Source organism: Apteryx mantelli, chromosome 3 (genome assembly GCF_036417845.1).
Source record: "Apteryx mantelli isolate bAptMan1 chromosome 3, bAptMan1.hap1, whole genome shotgun sequence".
Taxonomy (NCBI): Eukaryota; Metazoa; Chordata; class Aves; order Apterygiformes; family Apterygidae; genus Apteryx; species Apteryx mantelli.
In genome coordinates this window covers 137,029,452-137,047,200 of record NC_089980.1, presented here as the reverse complement: position 1 = coordinate 137,047,200, position 17,749 = coordinate 137,029,452, and the positions used below count along the sequence as shown (strand labels likewise).

At 46.4% G+C, this 17,749-nt stretch overlaps 1 protein-coding gene across 1 annotated transcript; it reads left to right on the top strand.

Annotated features, from left to right (window-relative positions):
• Window positions 1–2,312: 2,312 nt before the first annotated feature.
• Window positions 2,313–17,339, top strand: C3H8orf74 (chromosome 3 C8orf74 homolog). Its single transcript, XM_067294625.1, has 4 exons — window positions 2,313–2,321; window positions 2,467–2,659; window positions 14,828–15,228; window positions 17,166–17,339. The coding sequence occupies exons 1-4, from the start codon at window positions 2,313–2,315 to the stop codon at window positions 17,337–17,339; spliced, it is 777 nt and encodes a 258-aa protein (XP_067150726.1).
• Window positions 17,340–17,749: the final 410 nt, after the last annotated feature.

The window sequence follows — 17,749 nt, the reverse complement described above, 5'->3', positions numbered from 1 at the left end:
CCCCAGTCATCTCAGCACATGGGGAGATCTCTCCCACTCACCTATCCCAGCAGTTCCCTGCTATTTTGAGCACTTTAAACTCCAAAGAGTGGTGATGGCAATGATACTGCTGAGCAGGATACCAAAAGCTCTGGTGCTCTCCTAGCTGTGCCATGGACCCTTAGTGCTCTAACACATACTCCATAACCTGCTCTTGAACTCTTACCAGCTCACCTGATCTGCAGCCGTGGTGAACCAGAAGACATATGGCTTGAACAGCACCAGGTAGCCTTTGGGTGAATATACCTTGTCATGCCGGAAAAAGTCCTTTGGGCTCTGAGAATTATACACAAATGACTACAGGATGAGCTTTTCAGATATACACAGGGACTGGGAAGGGAAAGGCACAGAAGAATGGTTAATCTCAGATTTCAGACAAAAACAGTTGCCAATATTTCAGTTTAGAGAGACGTGCCAATGATAACCATGGTTTGCTTGCCCCAGCATTTTCATATATCAGTTTTGGAGATGCTATATGGATACAGAACAGGAAGATGACATATATACTAGGAAACTGAAGAGTGCTTATGCCCAGTTACTGGTCCTGAGGCCAATTGTCGGAGCTGGCAATGTCCACACTATTAAACTCCCCCGAAAACAAGGTGCTGACCTCCTAACAGCCTGGGACTGGAGATGGCCTTTGGCCCATGCTATCCCCCAGCCTGGGCCTGGGACTTACTTGGCCTGGACCAAAACAAGGCCTGGGTAACAGAGTAGGCAGATTAGTGCCTTCCCATTGCCTGTGCCCTGGTTCTGTTTAATTCACTAGTCTCAGCCTAGACACTTTGCTGGATTCAGAGAAAAGAAGAGGAAAAAGCTGGAAACTAAGAGGAAAGCGGGAAGCATGATGAAGAAGCTAGAAGGGGTTGAACCTCGGGGAAAAGGAAAGCTGACTAGAGTCAGGCTTTGAACTGCCCAAGGGGGTGCAAAATAGCACAGAAACACTTCCCTGAGGAGCTGCGACTGGGTCCAGCCTGGGAAATCCCAGCTCACCTCGAGATGAGGCTCCCAGCTGCCCCGGATAGCCACGCTGGCCACACAGCATCTCTTGCCATAGGCACGGATGGGGCTGACGTTCCCCCTCCCAGGGGCTGACACAGCCAGCTCCTCCAGTGGGGTGGAGGTCCCTGTGCCCATCCGAGGCCCAACACTTTTCAGACAGGGAGAACTGCATCCTTGCCTACCCCACCACACCCCCAAACTTTTGCCCTCTTGGAAAAACTTTTGCAGAGGTTTATTCACAGCTCTGGGCCTTGGGACATCCAACGGTAAACTTTAAGGGAGTGACTTGGCTGGGGAAAGAGGCTTGCTCTGGCTGCGGGGAAGGCTGGATTGCCTCTGAAAACGTTGCCAGGAGTAGAACCGCGGTGCCAGGGAGATGGGCTGTGCCACCTAGCAACCCACTCCGGTAAGGATGGTGCTCCTATCAGCCGTAGGGGTGAGGGCAGTTGTCCAGCTTCAGATAAAAGTAGCTTTTATTAATACAAATGTTCTAAAATAGCCTGGGAATATCAGGAAGTAGATGGCCCTGGGGGACATGTCACACTGCTGAAGCCGGGGGAAGTGACCTGAGTTTCTCCTGGCTTCACCAAAAAGGGAAATGGCTTTAAAGTCCCCAACAGGGCAACAGGACAGGATCCACCATGTGTCCTTATGGGATTTAAAGTTCAGCCCCTCAGCTGTTTTGCTGAAACTCTGCTGAAACTCTAGACCCTCCTTCTTTTTCTTTTTGTTCTTTCTTTCATTTTGCTTTCTACTTTCAGGGACTTGTTTGGTTGTATATGCTTTACCCCCAGAAACAGCAGTGGTGTTTTCTAACGGGGAGCCAGATCTCGGCTCTGGCTTCCCACAGCCTCCCTGCAATGCCCAAAGCCCCCTCACAACCACAGAACGAGCCATTGCAAAGGGATGTGATGAGTTTCCAAGGCACTGGTGTCCCCGACGTGGTGGATATCCACGCTGGGAGGTGGCCTGGTGGCAACCACGTGCGTGGAGGCGGCCTGAACTGCCCATTCCTCCCTGCTAAAATGGAGATGGGAAGATGATCTGCCAACCCTCTTCTCCCCAGCATGCTCCACGCCCTCAGGATTAGGATGAGGATTATCCTGTCCCCCTGGTGCACTCCTCCACAGGGAAAGGGCATCAGGCCACCAGGGAGGGGACAGGGCTGAGGTCCACCTTCCTCTCCCACCACAGCTGGGTTGAGCAGGGGCAGCCCTAGGCTGGAGATTTTGGCTTTCAGCAACCCCAAGTCCTGAGGCTTGCATAGCCCGATGAATAAAGTTGGTGTCCACCTTGTAGTCCTTTCCTGGGAGTCTCCAGGGCACCTTGAGGAAGCTCCTCAGAGGGTCTCATCTGGCATGTGGTGTGGGCTTCGGGGCCCTGAGCGGGCTGCTGTACCGCGCTCGCTTTCTGCCTCGGTGCTAGCGGGAGGAAGGGCGCCAGCTTCTGCGGGAGCTCCTGGGATGGGAGCCCTTCGACAAAGTCTGGGACCTGCGGCGAAGCATCCGGCTGGACATCCTCTACAACAGCATCATGTTCGCCGCGAGGAAAGGCCTCTCCTGGGCGGCGGTGGCCGCAGTGGGGAAGATCGCGGAGGAGCTCCTCGAGGAGATGAAAGGTGAGGCAGGGCTGAGCCGGTGTGGTCGAGGCTGAGCTTTTTGCCTCTTCTGTCTGCTGCAGGAAGGGGAAAGCTGAGAGGAGACCAGCACCCTAAGGTCGTCAGTAGAAGAAATAACCCCAAATGCACTTTCCTTTTGTTCTGAGCCCTCAGTGCTTTGGCTGCACCTACAGCACGGTGGGCAGCGAGCCGGATCCAGCCCTTGGGATGGCCTCATCCCATTTGGATAAGGAAACGGGGGATGGCTTCAGGCCAGCATGTGAAACCCCGAGGTGTGTAGCAAACGTTGAGTCTTCCCAGCCAATGGAGAGGAAAAGATGCCTCCAGAGAAGTGCTTATGTAAAGAATGTAGGATGGCTTGGCCCAAAATCCAGGCCATAGCAGGCAGATACTGTTTCAGAGAGGGAGTACAATTTCCACTGTGTGTAAATAAAGGCAGAATAGTCCACGGCGGTTTGATAGCTGCCCCAGCTTGGGAACAGCCCTGCAAGTGAAGGGTTTATTCAGAGCTGTGGTTACTGGGGACACCAGGAACAGTCACGCTCTGCTTTGCTCTGGGCTAAATGTCTGGGAGAGCAGCCCAGCAGAACGAGTCGGGTAGGGTTGCTGGCATATTCACACCGGTGTGATTGGTATGAAATCATACCCTCACCCTACCTCCCAGTGAGCTGCTGAAGAGCTTCCCTGTTTTGTAATAATGATGACAACATCCATCCATCCCCTGCCAAATGGGGATCTGAGCGCAGCGGGTAAACATCCCTGCACTTCTCCGTGCAGCTGGCCAGGGGCAGGCTGGCAGTAAGGGGTCTGCTCCCGGAGCGTGGTTCACAGAAGCAACTTGACTCAACGCACAGATACCCCCGATACTGAGGTGTGTGAGAGCTTGCTCCTTTGGAAAGCTTATCTGTAGACATTTTCCTTCCCCAGGGAGGACATTCAGCCTGGAGGATAGCACTTTACTGTTCCTGCTAGCTCACGGGGCTACTTCTGAGCTCAAACAATGAGGCTTTGTGCTTTGGTCTCAGGTTCCATCTAGACGCTTTCCTCTATCTTTGTCTCAACCTTTTCAAAGTATACCTAAACCCTAGCAGAAGTGAGAAGTCAAATCAAAGACTGAGACTTCCATCCTTTGTGTGGCAGCAAAGAACATTATTTCTGTTTTTACTTACATCTTGCGTTGTTTTGGACTTACTTTCTTGGATATCAGTTCTAAATACATATTCTCTATTACAGAAGGGTAAAACTAGAATAATGACATTAAAGCTGAAGAAGCTACTAGGTTTTACACCACTGAAATGAACCCAGAATTCAGCCCCTCACTTGCCTGTAAATGTTATAACCATGTTCAGAAATAATGGTCTGGCCAAGAGTAAGAAATTGGCTCTGCTGTAAGGTGTTTTGTGGATACCTGGCTATGACACTGCTGCAAATCCCAGCAGAGATGGGTTATTCTTAGCGAACAAGTATATCCTTTAAACTTTTCTTCTCCCCAAATCAGCATCTCAGTTTGTCAGTGAACTCTCCTCTCCCATGGCTGTAAGCAAGTCACCCCCCGACCCAACTCTGAGTCTTCACTGAGATAGTAGCATCAAGTTCTCTAGTGAGAGGTATGAAGATTCTTAAGGGGACATTTTCTACTCACTTCCAGTAGTGGAATCCCCCAGAAATCACCAGGGATATGGATATATTGGTATCTTGAGGGCTTTACCTGTGAGAATCTCAGTTTGCATTGCTTTAGAGGTTTCAGAGTGGGCAGAACTACTCAGTAGTTCAGTACTTCAAAATATCTGCACTGTTGTGGCCATTTATAAACATCATCAGGCTGTTTGTTTCTTGCCCCCACTTGCTGCCAAGAAATAAATCAGAGTTAATACTTTGCTTGTTTGCTTATGAGATAACAGTCACTTCACACCATTGGGTGTGTCTGGTGTGTACTTAGCACAGCTCTGAGCAGTGATGGGCAGTCACCTTTTACTGTGGAGCTTGGTGTGAACTTCCTTAAAGTTTTCTTTACAGACAGTGTTGGCAGAGACAGCCTGCAATTTGGGACTTGTCCTAGGCTTTTGACAGAATCACGGAATGCTACAGTTTGGAAGGGACCTCTGGAGGTCTCTGGCCCAACCCTCTCATTCGGAGCAGAGTGACTTTGAAGTTAGATCCAACTTCAAAGTTATAACATATTGCTGAGGGTCATGCCCTGCCATATTTTGAATATCTCCAAAGATGGAAATCCCACTGCCTCCCTGGTACCTCTTACAATTTTGATCATCATCATGATGCTTTTTTTTTTTCCTAATGTCTAATGGGGATTTATGCTGTTGCAGTTGGTGTCCATTGCTTCTTGTCCTTTCACTATGGACATCCAAGAAGAGTCTGGCTCCACCTTCTCTATACCCTCCCATTAGGCAGTTGAAGACAGCAGTAAGATTTCCCCTTAGACGTTTCTGCTTAGGACTCAACAAGCCCAGCTCACTCAGTGTCTCTTCATAAATCCTGTGCTCTAGCCCCCTGGCTGTCTTGGGGACCCTCTGCCAGACTCTTTCCAATTTGTCAATGTCTTTCTTACACTGGGAAGCCCAAAACCAGATACAGTACTCCAGATGCAGTCTCACATGTGCCAAATACTTCCATACAAAGGAGAATAAGTCTCCGCTGTTTGTTACACTCCAGAAAGTGTGATAAGGCTGATTCTCCTTGTGGGCTGTTTTTCCATCCATCTCCTTGTCATTTTGAAATTCCTTCTTACTTGAACTGATACATTTGAGGCAGGAATCTGACCTAAGCTAAGCTAAGAGAGAAATGAGGATGTTAGATCCTTTATCCTTCATTCCCCCATTGAGAATGAGAAGGATGGAGTAGGTAATGAGAGAAACCAGTTGCAAAGCCACATCAACACCGTTCAGCAGGAGATGCCCACCTAACAGATGAGTGAAAGAACAGTTATCTTCTTATCCCCTGCCCAGGATGGAAAGAGAACAGGGAACGGTACTATCTCAAGGTACCAAGTTTTGCGTGATACGCATCTCACTCATCTTTTGAAGGTGGTCCATGTCCACCACACTGGCAAAGAGAGATAAAAGAGCTTTGTGCTGTTGCCTGGGTAAGCCTGCTTGCCCACTGGGGTTTTTAGTGTACCTGTGGAATGAAACTAAGATGTCACTAATGCAAAATTCATCAGAGAGCTGGTGCCTCTGGCTGAATGGCACTTGGAGCCCATAGGCCCTAAGCACCGTATTGAAGGTGCAGAACGGAAGCGAATGCTCTGATCTGCCCTGGATTAGACCCTGCATAGGGAAGCTTGAGATATTTGGTCTTCTGACACTCACAGAGCTGTTTACTCATAAGATAATGCAGGGCCTGTTCACACAAATTAGGGTTGGTCACATTTGCATAATGCTGATTTCAGAGGTGAATTATTGTCACAGACAACTTGTTTCCACTGCAGGCTTTATCCATTCAGCACATTCGACATGGGATGAGATCTCAGCTTGATGAAATTGCTGCAGGGCGGATTTTGAGGTAGAGGAAAAGGGAAGCACAGCCAGAGACGTAGCTGAGCATTACTGCGTAATTGCTTCTGGATTGCTAGGTTTAGACAGAATTTAGCAAAGGGTTAATAATGTAGGTGGGGATTTTTTGTTGCCTGCTGACTCTTTCGATTAGAGGATGAATTTAATAATAATTCATTCCTTATTTGTTTTGCAAATAATACAACTTCAGTCATGGATCAAACAACCCCCAAACCTCCCTGTGCTTCCTGATCCAGATATCTTACAATCTGGCTATCCTCCTAACAGAAATGTGGCCTTTCTTTACTTTTCTGACACTACACAGGATCAGGGCACCATTTTTTTAGCATTCTCTTTGAAACAAAAATCTATTCAGGACATCCACTTCTTCTTAACAAATTAGATTAAATTTTAATTAAACATCACTAAGAAATTAAATTTCCCTGTGCAATCAGCTGGGTCAGAAAGGGCCATGGGGCATTCTGACAAAGTTGCAAGCTTTTCTCAGCTTTCAAAGGGGAGGGATCTATGCTGATTCATTCATAATCAGCCCACTGAATAATGCATGTGATGCTAATGATAGACTGAAGTCCTGAGAAGGAGCCAGAGTGTACCTCCACAACTCATTTTGTGGAGGGGGAATAAAAAAATCTTTCAGTTTAAGAAGACAGAATGGAAAGTACAACTTTGAGGATTTGGTGAGTGCCCGACAAATATTTGGAGGTGCATTTTCATGGATATTTCAGGAACTGCCTTCTGTGCTCTCGCTCTATTACTGTATTTTCTCCTGTCACTCACCCTTGCAGAAGTACTAATAGAAAATAAGTCCTGAGACAACCTGGGCTCTCACTGAATCTACACAAAATCAGAGACCTACAAAGAAGGAAATCAGAGGTGCAGGCTACTGGGACAGAAAGAGGAGGCTGTGGGGGAACAGGAGCAATGAGACCCCGGGAGATGTGGGGCTCTAAAGAGAATTTCCTCCATATTGCCCCTACAGGCCTAGAGATTATCTTTGATTAGCCCCTGATTAGCAGGACTTTTTAACAGAGACCCTGAGGCTGCAACCACAGCGTGTGTCTTTGGTTAAGCTGTAATTTTAAGCCAGGCTAAATTGCTCAATATTTGGAGAGAAGGAAGGTTTTTCCTGCCTTGCCCCATTCTGCAGGACATCTCCAAGGTAAGGGGCACTTCTGAGCTGCCGTGGCTGCAGCACAGAAAGGGCTAGGCCTGGCAGCAGCCAATGTCTAGATGAGATGAGATGAAAAATCAAGCATCTGAGTAGTGGAAACATGACCTTTCTGGTTCATTCCCTGACTTTGCTCCTTGCTTTACTATCTTTATGCAATGGGAGGCCAAGATTATGTCTCAGGGATGAAGCTCATTTTAACTGGCAGTTTGAAGAAAGAGGTGGAGGTGTGGGGTTGGGGGCAGACTGCGCTCTCCTTCTGCCCCTATCCTAACCTTGGGAGCAGCAAGCGGAGGGGGTTGATTGTGCAGAGTAGGGGGGCTCTAAGGTACCGAGCGAACGGAGGCAAGGGCAGAGGTCTGCGTTGTGTACGACCATAACATGGAGGAAGAGGGAGCCGAGATGAGACCCACAAAAGTCCATGAGGGCCGTTTGGCTTAAGAGCACAAGTCTGATGAGGAAGCAATGTGCTCAGTTATGGCCCATTAGGAAGAGGACTTGGAGGAGTGCAGGAGGGATTGAGGGGAGCTAGGAGAGGGGGAGAGAAAAGGGTAGTTGAGACTGTGTGGGCAAGAGGGACCTACCACAAACTTCAGCAGTGGTTTGGATGGGGCTGCCTGATTTTAAAGGCTGAATGAGTAAAGACATGCAGATGGTGTCATCTGGCCTGGAGGTCAGACAGTCGGTGCTCTTGCTGTTTTGCTTCCCAGCATCGGTGTAGCCAAGGATATGTCCCAGCCTAGGACACAGCCTGCAGAGGGATGGCCACGTTCCCTGGGGTGTTGCTACAGCCACTCAGTAGCTCCTTGTAGCTCATCCTTCGTCTTGATCCACTGCTGAAACCAAAGGAGTGGCACCAGTTAACTCCACGCAGCTGTGGCACTCTCCTGAGAGCTACACTCCAGCTTTTCAATATGTGAATAGGAATTGCCTATTCCCACCTAACCTCCAGCATGGCTTCAGCACCTCCAAGGCTTCCTGCAATTCCCACTTACCCCATGACTTCTGCCTGCTGTTGCCATATGTGGGGCATGGTTCCCAGTCATGTCCTTCTGTACTATGCCACAGCTGTTCCCCATGAAGTGTGGTACTGTACCGCAGGCCATGAGTAGATTTAAACACCAGAGGGATCAGCTTCCCTAACCCTCTTTTCATACCTAAGCAATTTCATCGATATCCATCCGCTTTGGGTCTACACTACTACATCAGGATCAGCTTTTGGTTCCAGACCCCTGGTAATACATATAAGTGGGCTGTGGAGCAGATGCCAGGATGGACATTATCCTGGGGACCAAACGCTGGACTCCACCTTGGAAGTGCTAGAAGATACCAGCCCCACATAACTTCAGGCTCACAAGAGGTTGTATTAGGAGTGCATTAAAAGTGTATTAAATATAAGCTTTTTGTGCCCTAGAGAGAGGAATGGGTGTACCAGAAAGCAGAATTTGGATCTTAGCAGACCTGTGGGCTGTGCTCCATCTTCTCAATCGCTCTTGCATAGCTGTGCAGAGGGGCCCAGGTGCTTTGCAGACAGCTACCCATAACTAGTGTGACCACAGCCCAAACTGCCTAAGCCTTAAGTAACTTTAACAGCTGCAGGGAGCTCAGGACCTTCAACATTGGCTTGAGATCTCTTCCCACTACAGCTGTCCTGTTCCTTTAGCGTTGGGGTGCTGCTAATTCTTGGTGCTATGTGCAACTTTCCTGTGCAGCTGAACTTTGGTGTCTCTTCTGCCTGCTCCTTTCCTGCAGGTCTCAGGGCAGAAATCACAGCACCTCATTCCATTCTGCGTAATGCAGCTGTAAATCCAGGGTAAATCTTTGTGCTTCAGCAGAGCTACCTCACATGGATGTGGGTGTGATTAGGTGTTAAGGGGGTGCAATAAAGGAGTGGAGTAAGCTGCAGCTGGTGGGCCTGAGTTTACTTACAGTGAAGTAAATAAGGAGTAGTTCCACTGAATCTTAGGGGGTTACACTCAGTGAAACCAGCATGTGGTTGCAGTGAGGCCATATCCTAACATATGTTCACACAGTATTTCAGCCTCCTGAATCCTCAGTTTGTAAGGTACTTCAGGTGAAGGACTTCCTTTTTGTTCTTTGTACAGAACTGGCATGGGGCATTGCTGGACCCTGGCTGAAGTCCTCTGGCAGATCAGTGAAAACAACAATATTTACACAGGCAGTAAAACCACAAGGGTGAATCAGCAAATCTGGGTCTTGTTGTCCATCCTGCTCTGGGCTCTTTATGTGATATTGGGGTTCATTTAACCTAGCCCAAACACACAAAAGGGAACTGGCTAAGCCCAGCCTCGCTACTCTATCTCCCCTCCTCCATGTTATGGAGAATACACTGAAGACTGGAGAATGAATGAAGGATGCTTTTCCAAAGGACAGGTTGTCTCATTTTAAGACATCCAGGCCACCTCTGGAGTGCCTCAACCCTCCCCTTTAGCTAGGGGGAACTTGAGGAAATTAGCTCAGGCTTGGACTTTTAGGTTATATCTCTACTAGCAAACTGGGGAGCCCCATGGCACCATCACTGAAACACCATAATTCACTCTTAAATAGTTAGCACAGACTTGGCATAGTTTTTGCTTGGGCCAGCTAGCACTGACTCAGGCAATTCCTGTGTCGTTTGGGAGTTAGCACTGGCCAGGGACTTTCCCAGTAGGCAATGTGGGTGTGCCACCCTGATAGGGAGTTTAATAGTACGGCTGACGTGAGATCATGGCAATTTGGCCAGGGAATGGGCCTGGCAGTATTTAGGCGGCTAACAGAGATGTAACCCTAAGTGCCTAAATTTAGGCGGAATAAATAGCACCCCAAACTTCTCTGTGATGCTATGATTGATGTTGAGGCTTTTCCTGCCACTTTCACTACCTGAACATCTGCCGATGCTGTGAATGGAGCTGTAGCGTAAATTCGAAGGAGTATTCCCTTGCCTTCGGTTCCCCAGGTATAATATTAGTAGTCATGATAATAAACAGTGATGATGAATTCTTTCCCCTCTTGCATCACCCACTGCTGTGCCTGTTTCAGAGCTAATTGCTGCAGAGACAGGTTTGTATTGCACTGTGCACCTCAAACAAAGACTGTCCCTGAGCCTGGCTGACACTTGCATGTCACTACGATGAGGATTTTGTCTCCTCCTTGTTGTCCTGCTGAAAAATGTGTGCAAAACTGCTGGTTTTGGGGAGTTATTTCTTACATGTTTTCTCCTGGATACATGCACAAAGGATATAGGTTCCACTTCTGTGTATGAATCTATATTTGCAAAAAGTTGGTGGGGTACTCAGACACTTTACTCAGTAATAACCCATTCTTGTTCATCCGATGGGATTGCTGAAGGATTTGCATGCCTGGGCAGAATAAGGGGTGCACAGTCAATTCCTGACTGTCATTCCCCTAACACCATTCCTGTGACATGACTCATTCGTGAACATCAAGCCTGAAGAAAGTCAGGGAGATGTGCCTCCAAGTGAGATCAGTGGACGTCAGGCTCCAAATCCCCTTGAAATTCAGGTCTTTCAGACATTTCCCATCAAAAAGCATCAAGGGAATAGTGTACTTAATCACCACATCAGTTTATTCAACACGGCTTCTCCTCCATTCCCCAATAGGCTTGGTTGTGCTCTTGCCATGTGTTGCTGGAAGGACTGTGGATCTTTCTTACTAGCCAAATATCTTCATGCCAATGACTTCATCTCCCAAGGCTCAACCTATTACTACAGACATTCCTCCCAAAAGGCACCAATCTCTCTCCAACTCATTATTGTCAAATTGGAGGAAACTGTAATAACAGTGTGCATTCACCCAGCTCTTTAGGATTTTGCGGAGCATAACGGATGCTAAGTAATTAAGCTTCCCAGTTCCCTTAAGGGAAAAATTATCATTTCTGTACAGCAGACATGTTAACCAGTGCTCACTGAGGTTAAGGGACTTGTCAAAGGGTATGTAGTGATTTGGGGGCAGAAGCAAGACTGTAATTGTCCCGTGAAAAGTCCTGACTCACTCCATGGGTAATTATTGTCTGCCATTAACATAACTCAGCCTGTAATGTTGGGAAAGGGATCACTATTTCCTACCGTCTCCAAACGTATGTAGTCTCCACACCTGATTTTTAGTATTCGCCGATTCTGCAAATGTCATTTTATGACTTGGCTGAAATCAATAAACAATTAGACAATCTGAATTGTTCTCTCAGTTTAGAGTATCATAATTCTTTCTTTGACAAAAAGCAGCCTTTCAGAAAAAAAAATTTCTCACAAAATTTTCATTTTTGTGAAAAACACCTCTTCTCTGATCCAGTTTTGTTTTGTTTAGTTGAAAGCAGTAATCTATCAGTCTTATGTATTTATTGAAACCTCATATTTTTAGTCAGTAAGAAGAATTGTTCACCAATTAATGCCAGAGTTCCTTAGCAGGCTTTATAATATTTTCAATATATTTTAATAATCTGGAAGGAATATACTTAAAAGCAATGAAATGAGAAAAAGGACACCTTTCTGTTTGGAAATACTGCAAAATGACAGTAGGGTGGAAATCTCGAAATTGCCTCACAAAACTTCACTGGCTGGTGTTGCCTCCAGTGAACTCTGCACAGACTGTGAAAGGACTGTGTGATGGAAACCCCACCTCTTTCCAGCTCTGTTGCTGTTATACTGAGTCTCTAAACACTACCAAGCTGCAAGGTTAGGCGTAATGGTTTTAATTCCCTCTCACTTCCCCTCAAATATTTCCCATTCAGACTGGATGTGTTAGGAACAGTCTCCAATGCTAGAAGATGCTCCCATCAGAAATGTTGGGATGGAGTATGATCTTTAGCTCCCAGACAGTGTCTGAGATAGATACACATCCCAGCAATTCACTTTTCTCTCTTGACTCTAAAGGGAGTCTACTTCCCAAGCTGATGTCTGGTTTATAGACATTAGAGGTGGGATTCAGCTCACCTGCTTTTAGGTGTTTCCATTGAATTCGGATCCTGCTCCTGAACTTGAGGACATAAATACCCCATCTGTCCAGGTTCTCCCCTTTCTACCTGCCAAATAACCCAATCCTTTAATCTTGTAAGACGCCTCAGTGCCGTAAGCATCCCCAGTTTTACAGGCTGAGAAATGAGGATGAGAAGGATGTTGTGATTTGCCCAGAGTCATGTAGCAGGTTATGGCATGACCAGGAATTGACGCCTGGAAGCCTGGCCAGTCCTGAGTAATTCTGCATCATGCAAATGTCATCCTGTGAGGAGTTCACCTCAAAGCTCATCTTGCAGACCAGGCACTGCTCATAGGGTTGGCCTGTGTAGATTCTCTAATGTCTAGTAGTAGAACTGAGCATGTGCTGTTGCCTATCCTCAGAGGGGGAAGAGTTTTGGGTGTGTGAATTCTGCCCAAATGTATTCAGTTGAAATTATCTGAGCTTCAGATCATTGGGACTTCTTCCACTCTCTCGAATTGGATTGAAACCGGCCAAAAGATTTAAAAGTAATGGGGGAGGGGGCAACAGACATAGATAAATAGTGAGATTGCAGAAGCCACATTTCCATAGGAAACCAAGTTATAAATATCCTTCATCACATACAGTAAAAGCAATTCCAAAGGAATCTTGACAGGATGTTATCTCTAAAATTAAGCTCTTATGGCTTCATCTATTTTTTTAAAGGCTGAGAGTGTTTGCTAAATAAGAAAGGTTCAGAGCTGGGCATTTTATATTTTCATTATGTTCTCTTTAAACTATGAAGACTAAATTGTCCTCAAAACTGATACATCTGATTATTAAAATGAATTTTAACTTGACCAAGAAACTCTTAATTACAGCTAATGAAAAGAGATAGGTATAGTGCATGAAAAAAATATCAATTTTTCCATTTTCTATGAATGTTCTGCAGGAGTTTGGGTTTTGCTATGAAAAAGGTTATTTTTTTAAAAAGAAATCTGCATCATTTCTTGAAAAATTCAAACAACCTCACTCTGATGGGTCAATCATCACTTTCTTTCTCCTTTATGTATGTGGGTCATTAAACAGGAGAGAAAAGTGAAAAAGTCATATAAAATGTGTTTTCTTTTTAAGTGTGTTTAAGAAGAACTAAGGAGAACTAAGCTAAACATAGAATTTTCTTTAAGTTTTTTTTTGTTTTTTTTTTTTGCTTAGAAGGATGTTTTCTGCAAGGAAATCATCAATGGAAAATGTTTGACCAGCTGTACTCTTATCTTTATATCTGGAAACACATCCAATACATGGAAATCCCCACCTCACTTGAAGTTTCAAGGGGGTGACTGGATTTTGTGCTCATGCTTATTTCAATATGAGTAAGTGTTTTAGTATTTGCTTTTGTTTGCTATCCATCCACTCCAGTCGAAGGAAAAATACAGGAGAATTTCCACTTTTGCCATGACAGTGCACAGTCAGTCTGCAGGGATCAGAAATGTCTCTGCCTGTAAATCTTTGCAGTCCCCTGAATGAGGCCTCAGCCTTGGCTCCTTCTTCTGTCTTCAGGGAATTTTAATCTGGAGATTAATTTACAGCTAGCAGGAAATAACAGAGACCTTCTGGATACATCTATTCATCAGGGTCAAGACACGGGCTGGCCACCAGAGCTCATTTGTTCACGTTGTTGTTAACATAGTCCTTGGTTTGGCTTTGGTCTGAGCCCACTGACGCAGGTCCTAAGAGTCCCCAGCATAGGTCAGGAATTAGCACAGGCCAGGGACCATTCCCAATAGGTTGTTCAGATGAAGCCACCTTGTTCTGGAGAGGGTTTAGTTCTGCAGACTTGGCCAGACCAGGCCAGTTCGCCACAAAGGCAGAACATGGGCCCTGGCCCTGGTTAGTCTGCCTGTAAGTAATTATCTGGGTTCATCCTGGAGTGGTTTTCTTTCTCTGAAGGTAATGACTTAGGTACATCTTCATACCGTGGAGCAAAGTAGTAGAAGGGAGTAGTCCTTGGGTGAATGTTGAGCTACCAAAATGCACGTCCAACTACTTTACTAGCCATACACCTCTAGGCAGAGGTTTCTGGGTTATTGTGGAGAATCCTTAAACAAGAATTGGTTTAACAGTTCTTTGGAAACAGCACCCTCCCACCTTCTGCCCAGCCCAGGTAAAAATTGCAGGAAATGAAAATAAAAATAATAAAGGGGAGGAGGAAGTTAAGCTACTTTTTTTCCATGGAATGAACATCAGTTGATGTTAATAGTTGCATCGTTTCAAAGAGAGAGTACCAAAATAGTGTATGTTGATAGCTGCATGGCTCTTGAAGCCTCATTTAGGCCTGCCTTCACTCACCTTTATGCACATACAAAGTCTCTAAATTAGGATTGTAGCTGCCTGGTTTCCCTCTGCAGTCCTTGGAAAGAGCTGGCCACCTCTGGAGAGTTAGTAAGATCTTAAAGCAGGAGACTCACCCCTGGAAGAGCCTCTCTCTTTTCATTGGGCTGAATCCAGGCCTCAGGAGCCGTTTTAATCTCTTTCCAGGTCTAACCATCTCCCAGGCCCTCCAAGTCTTCCAGGACAAAGTCTCAGCGTGCGAGCCAAAGCTGAGGCCACTCAAGCCAGGCATTTTGTGTGATTACTTTCTCAACACGTACTTCAAACATTTCCACCTCTACCAGTTCCTGCTGTGCCGCAGGAGAACGGTGCAGCAGAGCTACGCCACCCTGGAGGTCTGCGTGCCCCCACATCCCCTCCCACTGGAGGTTGGCATAGATGTAGAGGTTGAAAAACACCAGCAGCAAATTGCTGCCCTGTCAGCGGCCGAGACCCAAAAACGTACCAATGTGTTGCATCTCCGAAAGATGCTGAGGGTGGAGAAGGATACCATCCTGGAGAAAGTGTACAAAAAGCTGGAAGACCCAAGCGAGAAGCTGGACAGAGAGGTAAAACCCCCTTTTTACTGAGAGAGGTACAGTTGGGTGCAGCACTTAAAGCAGGCCAAAGAGGTTGGAGGTGGCTCCAAGCCTCTGCCACCAATTCACTCTCTGACTTGGAGCAAATCACTTGACCTTTCTATCTCCTTATTTTCTAATATTTCATGCATGAGGCTGAGGGAGAGGATGAGACATGCCCAGTGGGACTTGTCTTTGATATATAGAAATCTCTTTCTTTTGCCATCCAGTGCTGTTGAGTTTGGATTTCCTCTGCCTTTTTTTTTTTTTTTTTTTGGACAAGTTTTGACTGTAGAAACTAATCTATCTGAGGGTGACTCCTCTAATTCCTCATCACAGCAACTCCTGCTTATGTCCCACAAAGAGACTGTGGTGCAAGGTCCTGCCGTTCTTCCAGGAGAACAGTGATCTCAGTAGGAGCTGTGGGTGCATAAAATCTGTAGGATTTGGCTTTTTTTTCATGCAGTCTGGACTATATTGCCACTTATGGTTTTAGTTCTTGCCCCAGCCATGAAGCATTGATAACAATTTGAAAAAAAAAAAAAAAAATCACATGCTCAGAAAAGAAAGAAAACCAAAAACACAGATGCACATACACACTCACACGCGCGCACACACACACACACACAGAGAGAGACCTGCTTCAGCTTGCTTTACAGGTTCCCAGCCCGGGAGCAAATCACTTGGGAAATTTAATTAAACTTTAATGAGATACTTTGATTGCTGGGCCGTACGCCTAGTGGAATTAATGTACAATGAAGGGGCGCCTCGTCATGCTGCTGGCAATAGCTGGCAAGTTCATGTAGAGCAGAGCATGTCATCCTAAATCACCTTTTGAACTCGGGAAAGCAGCAGGGAAGAACAACCAGGAAGCTCTAATGGGTTTTTTTAATTACAGCAAGTCCCTTACATGTCAGTCCCATACACTGAAAAAAAACCTCTCTCTGAGTTGCTTTTGGGGCTTTCAGGAGGTTGAGGAAGGCAGGGCATGCAAGATGCTGCTGGTGGTGGTCTGGGTTGAGGGTTTTCTTCTCTTCCTTCCTCTGGAGTCAGCAGGGAAGGGCTGGTTTGTAATGTAATGCTGGTTTGGAAAGGACCATTCAGCCTCATGAGATTCACGCAACCAGTTCCCACTTCTTTTTCCCTCAAAGCTGGGCCTCTGCCTTGAAAGAAGATCCATCATGGATTCGATCCCATCCCATATGGGAGCCCAGAAATCACTTCCTACCTTAATGATTCTGTGATAAGCTGTTGCACCAGGCTGGACCTGTGACTCCCACCCACCCAGTGTATGGGGTCCCAAAGAGACAGGGACATTGTACACTCACCATGGTGTTCTGCTGAACAGGACCCCTTACACAAAGGATCCCTGTTTGAAAGGGATACCCTCCTCTAGGCCTCCGGGGGCTGAGTCCCACATGCTGGGAGAGAAGAGAGTTGGAGGGTTTACAAAGGAGAATCATAGGAAAATTCAGGTCAGAAGGGACCTCTGGAGATCTCTAAGTCCAACCCCCACCCCTTGCTTAAAGCAGGGCCAACTAGAGCAGGTTACTAGAGCAGAACCTTGTTGAGTTGAGTTTTGAAGAATCTCCAGGGATGGAGGTCCCACGGTCACTCTGGGACCTTGTCCCCACACTTAACTACTTCCAGAATTTCACTTGCTGCAACTTGTGTCTGTTGCGTTTTATCCTTTCTCTGTGCATCTCTCAGAAGATACTGCCTCTGTCCTCTCTACAGCCTCCCACTAGGTACCTGAGCCTTGTCTTCTCCAAACTAAGCAAACCCAGCTGTCTCAGCCTCTCCTTAAACACCATGTGTTTCAGGAGGATTACCCATCCTGGTAAGCTGGACTTGTTCCAGTTTGCCAGTAAGAAGCAACTCCAAAAGGAGAAATCCCAACCTTCCTGTGTTTCTGTTTGCTCCTTTAGAGACTGGAGACGTTGGTGGAAGAGGTGATCAGAGTTGAGGCGGAAACCACACGTGAGATCTTTCAGGCTGAGATCCAGGCCACCTTTGAAATCCTGGAGCTGAGACTCCAGAAGAAGATGCTAGCCTTGAAAACACCTGTTCCTAATCTTCCACCTCTTGTCCCTGCTGTCTGAACCAAAAAGGTACCTAAACCTCGAGAAAGGAAAAAGAAGAAATGAGGAGGTTTTGGCACGCGTGGCACCTGGTGGAAATCATCCAGAAAAACTCTGTGGCCATGGTTTATCCTTTCTGGGTCTCTGAGTTGACTTTTGGGACACCCCGTATACACCATGCTGCTTTGTTTTCACTAGATTAAATAAAGTTTAAAGAGCTAAAAACAAATTGATACAGCAGATAAACCTTGGTGGAGACTGAAGCAGGGGGGAGTGGGGGGAATATAGAAGAATTATTGTGAATTCAGCTCCCGGAGTTACTTTTTAATTTCCTCAAAACTTCCCCAGGCAACAGCCAAACTGGTCCCAAGCTAGTAACAGAGCAGGACAAGCTCTCTTCAACATCTTATAGTGTTCAACCCAAGGCAGCC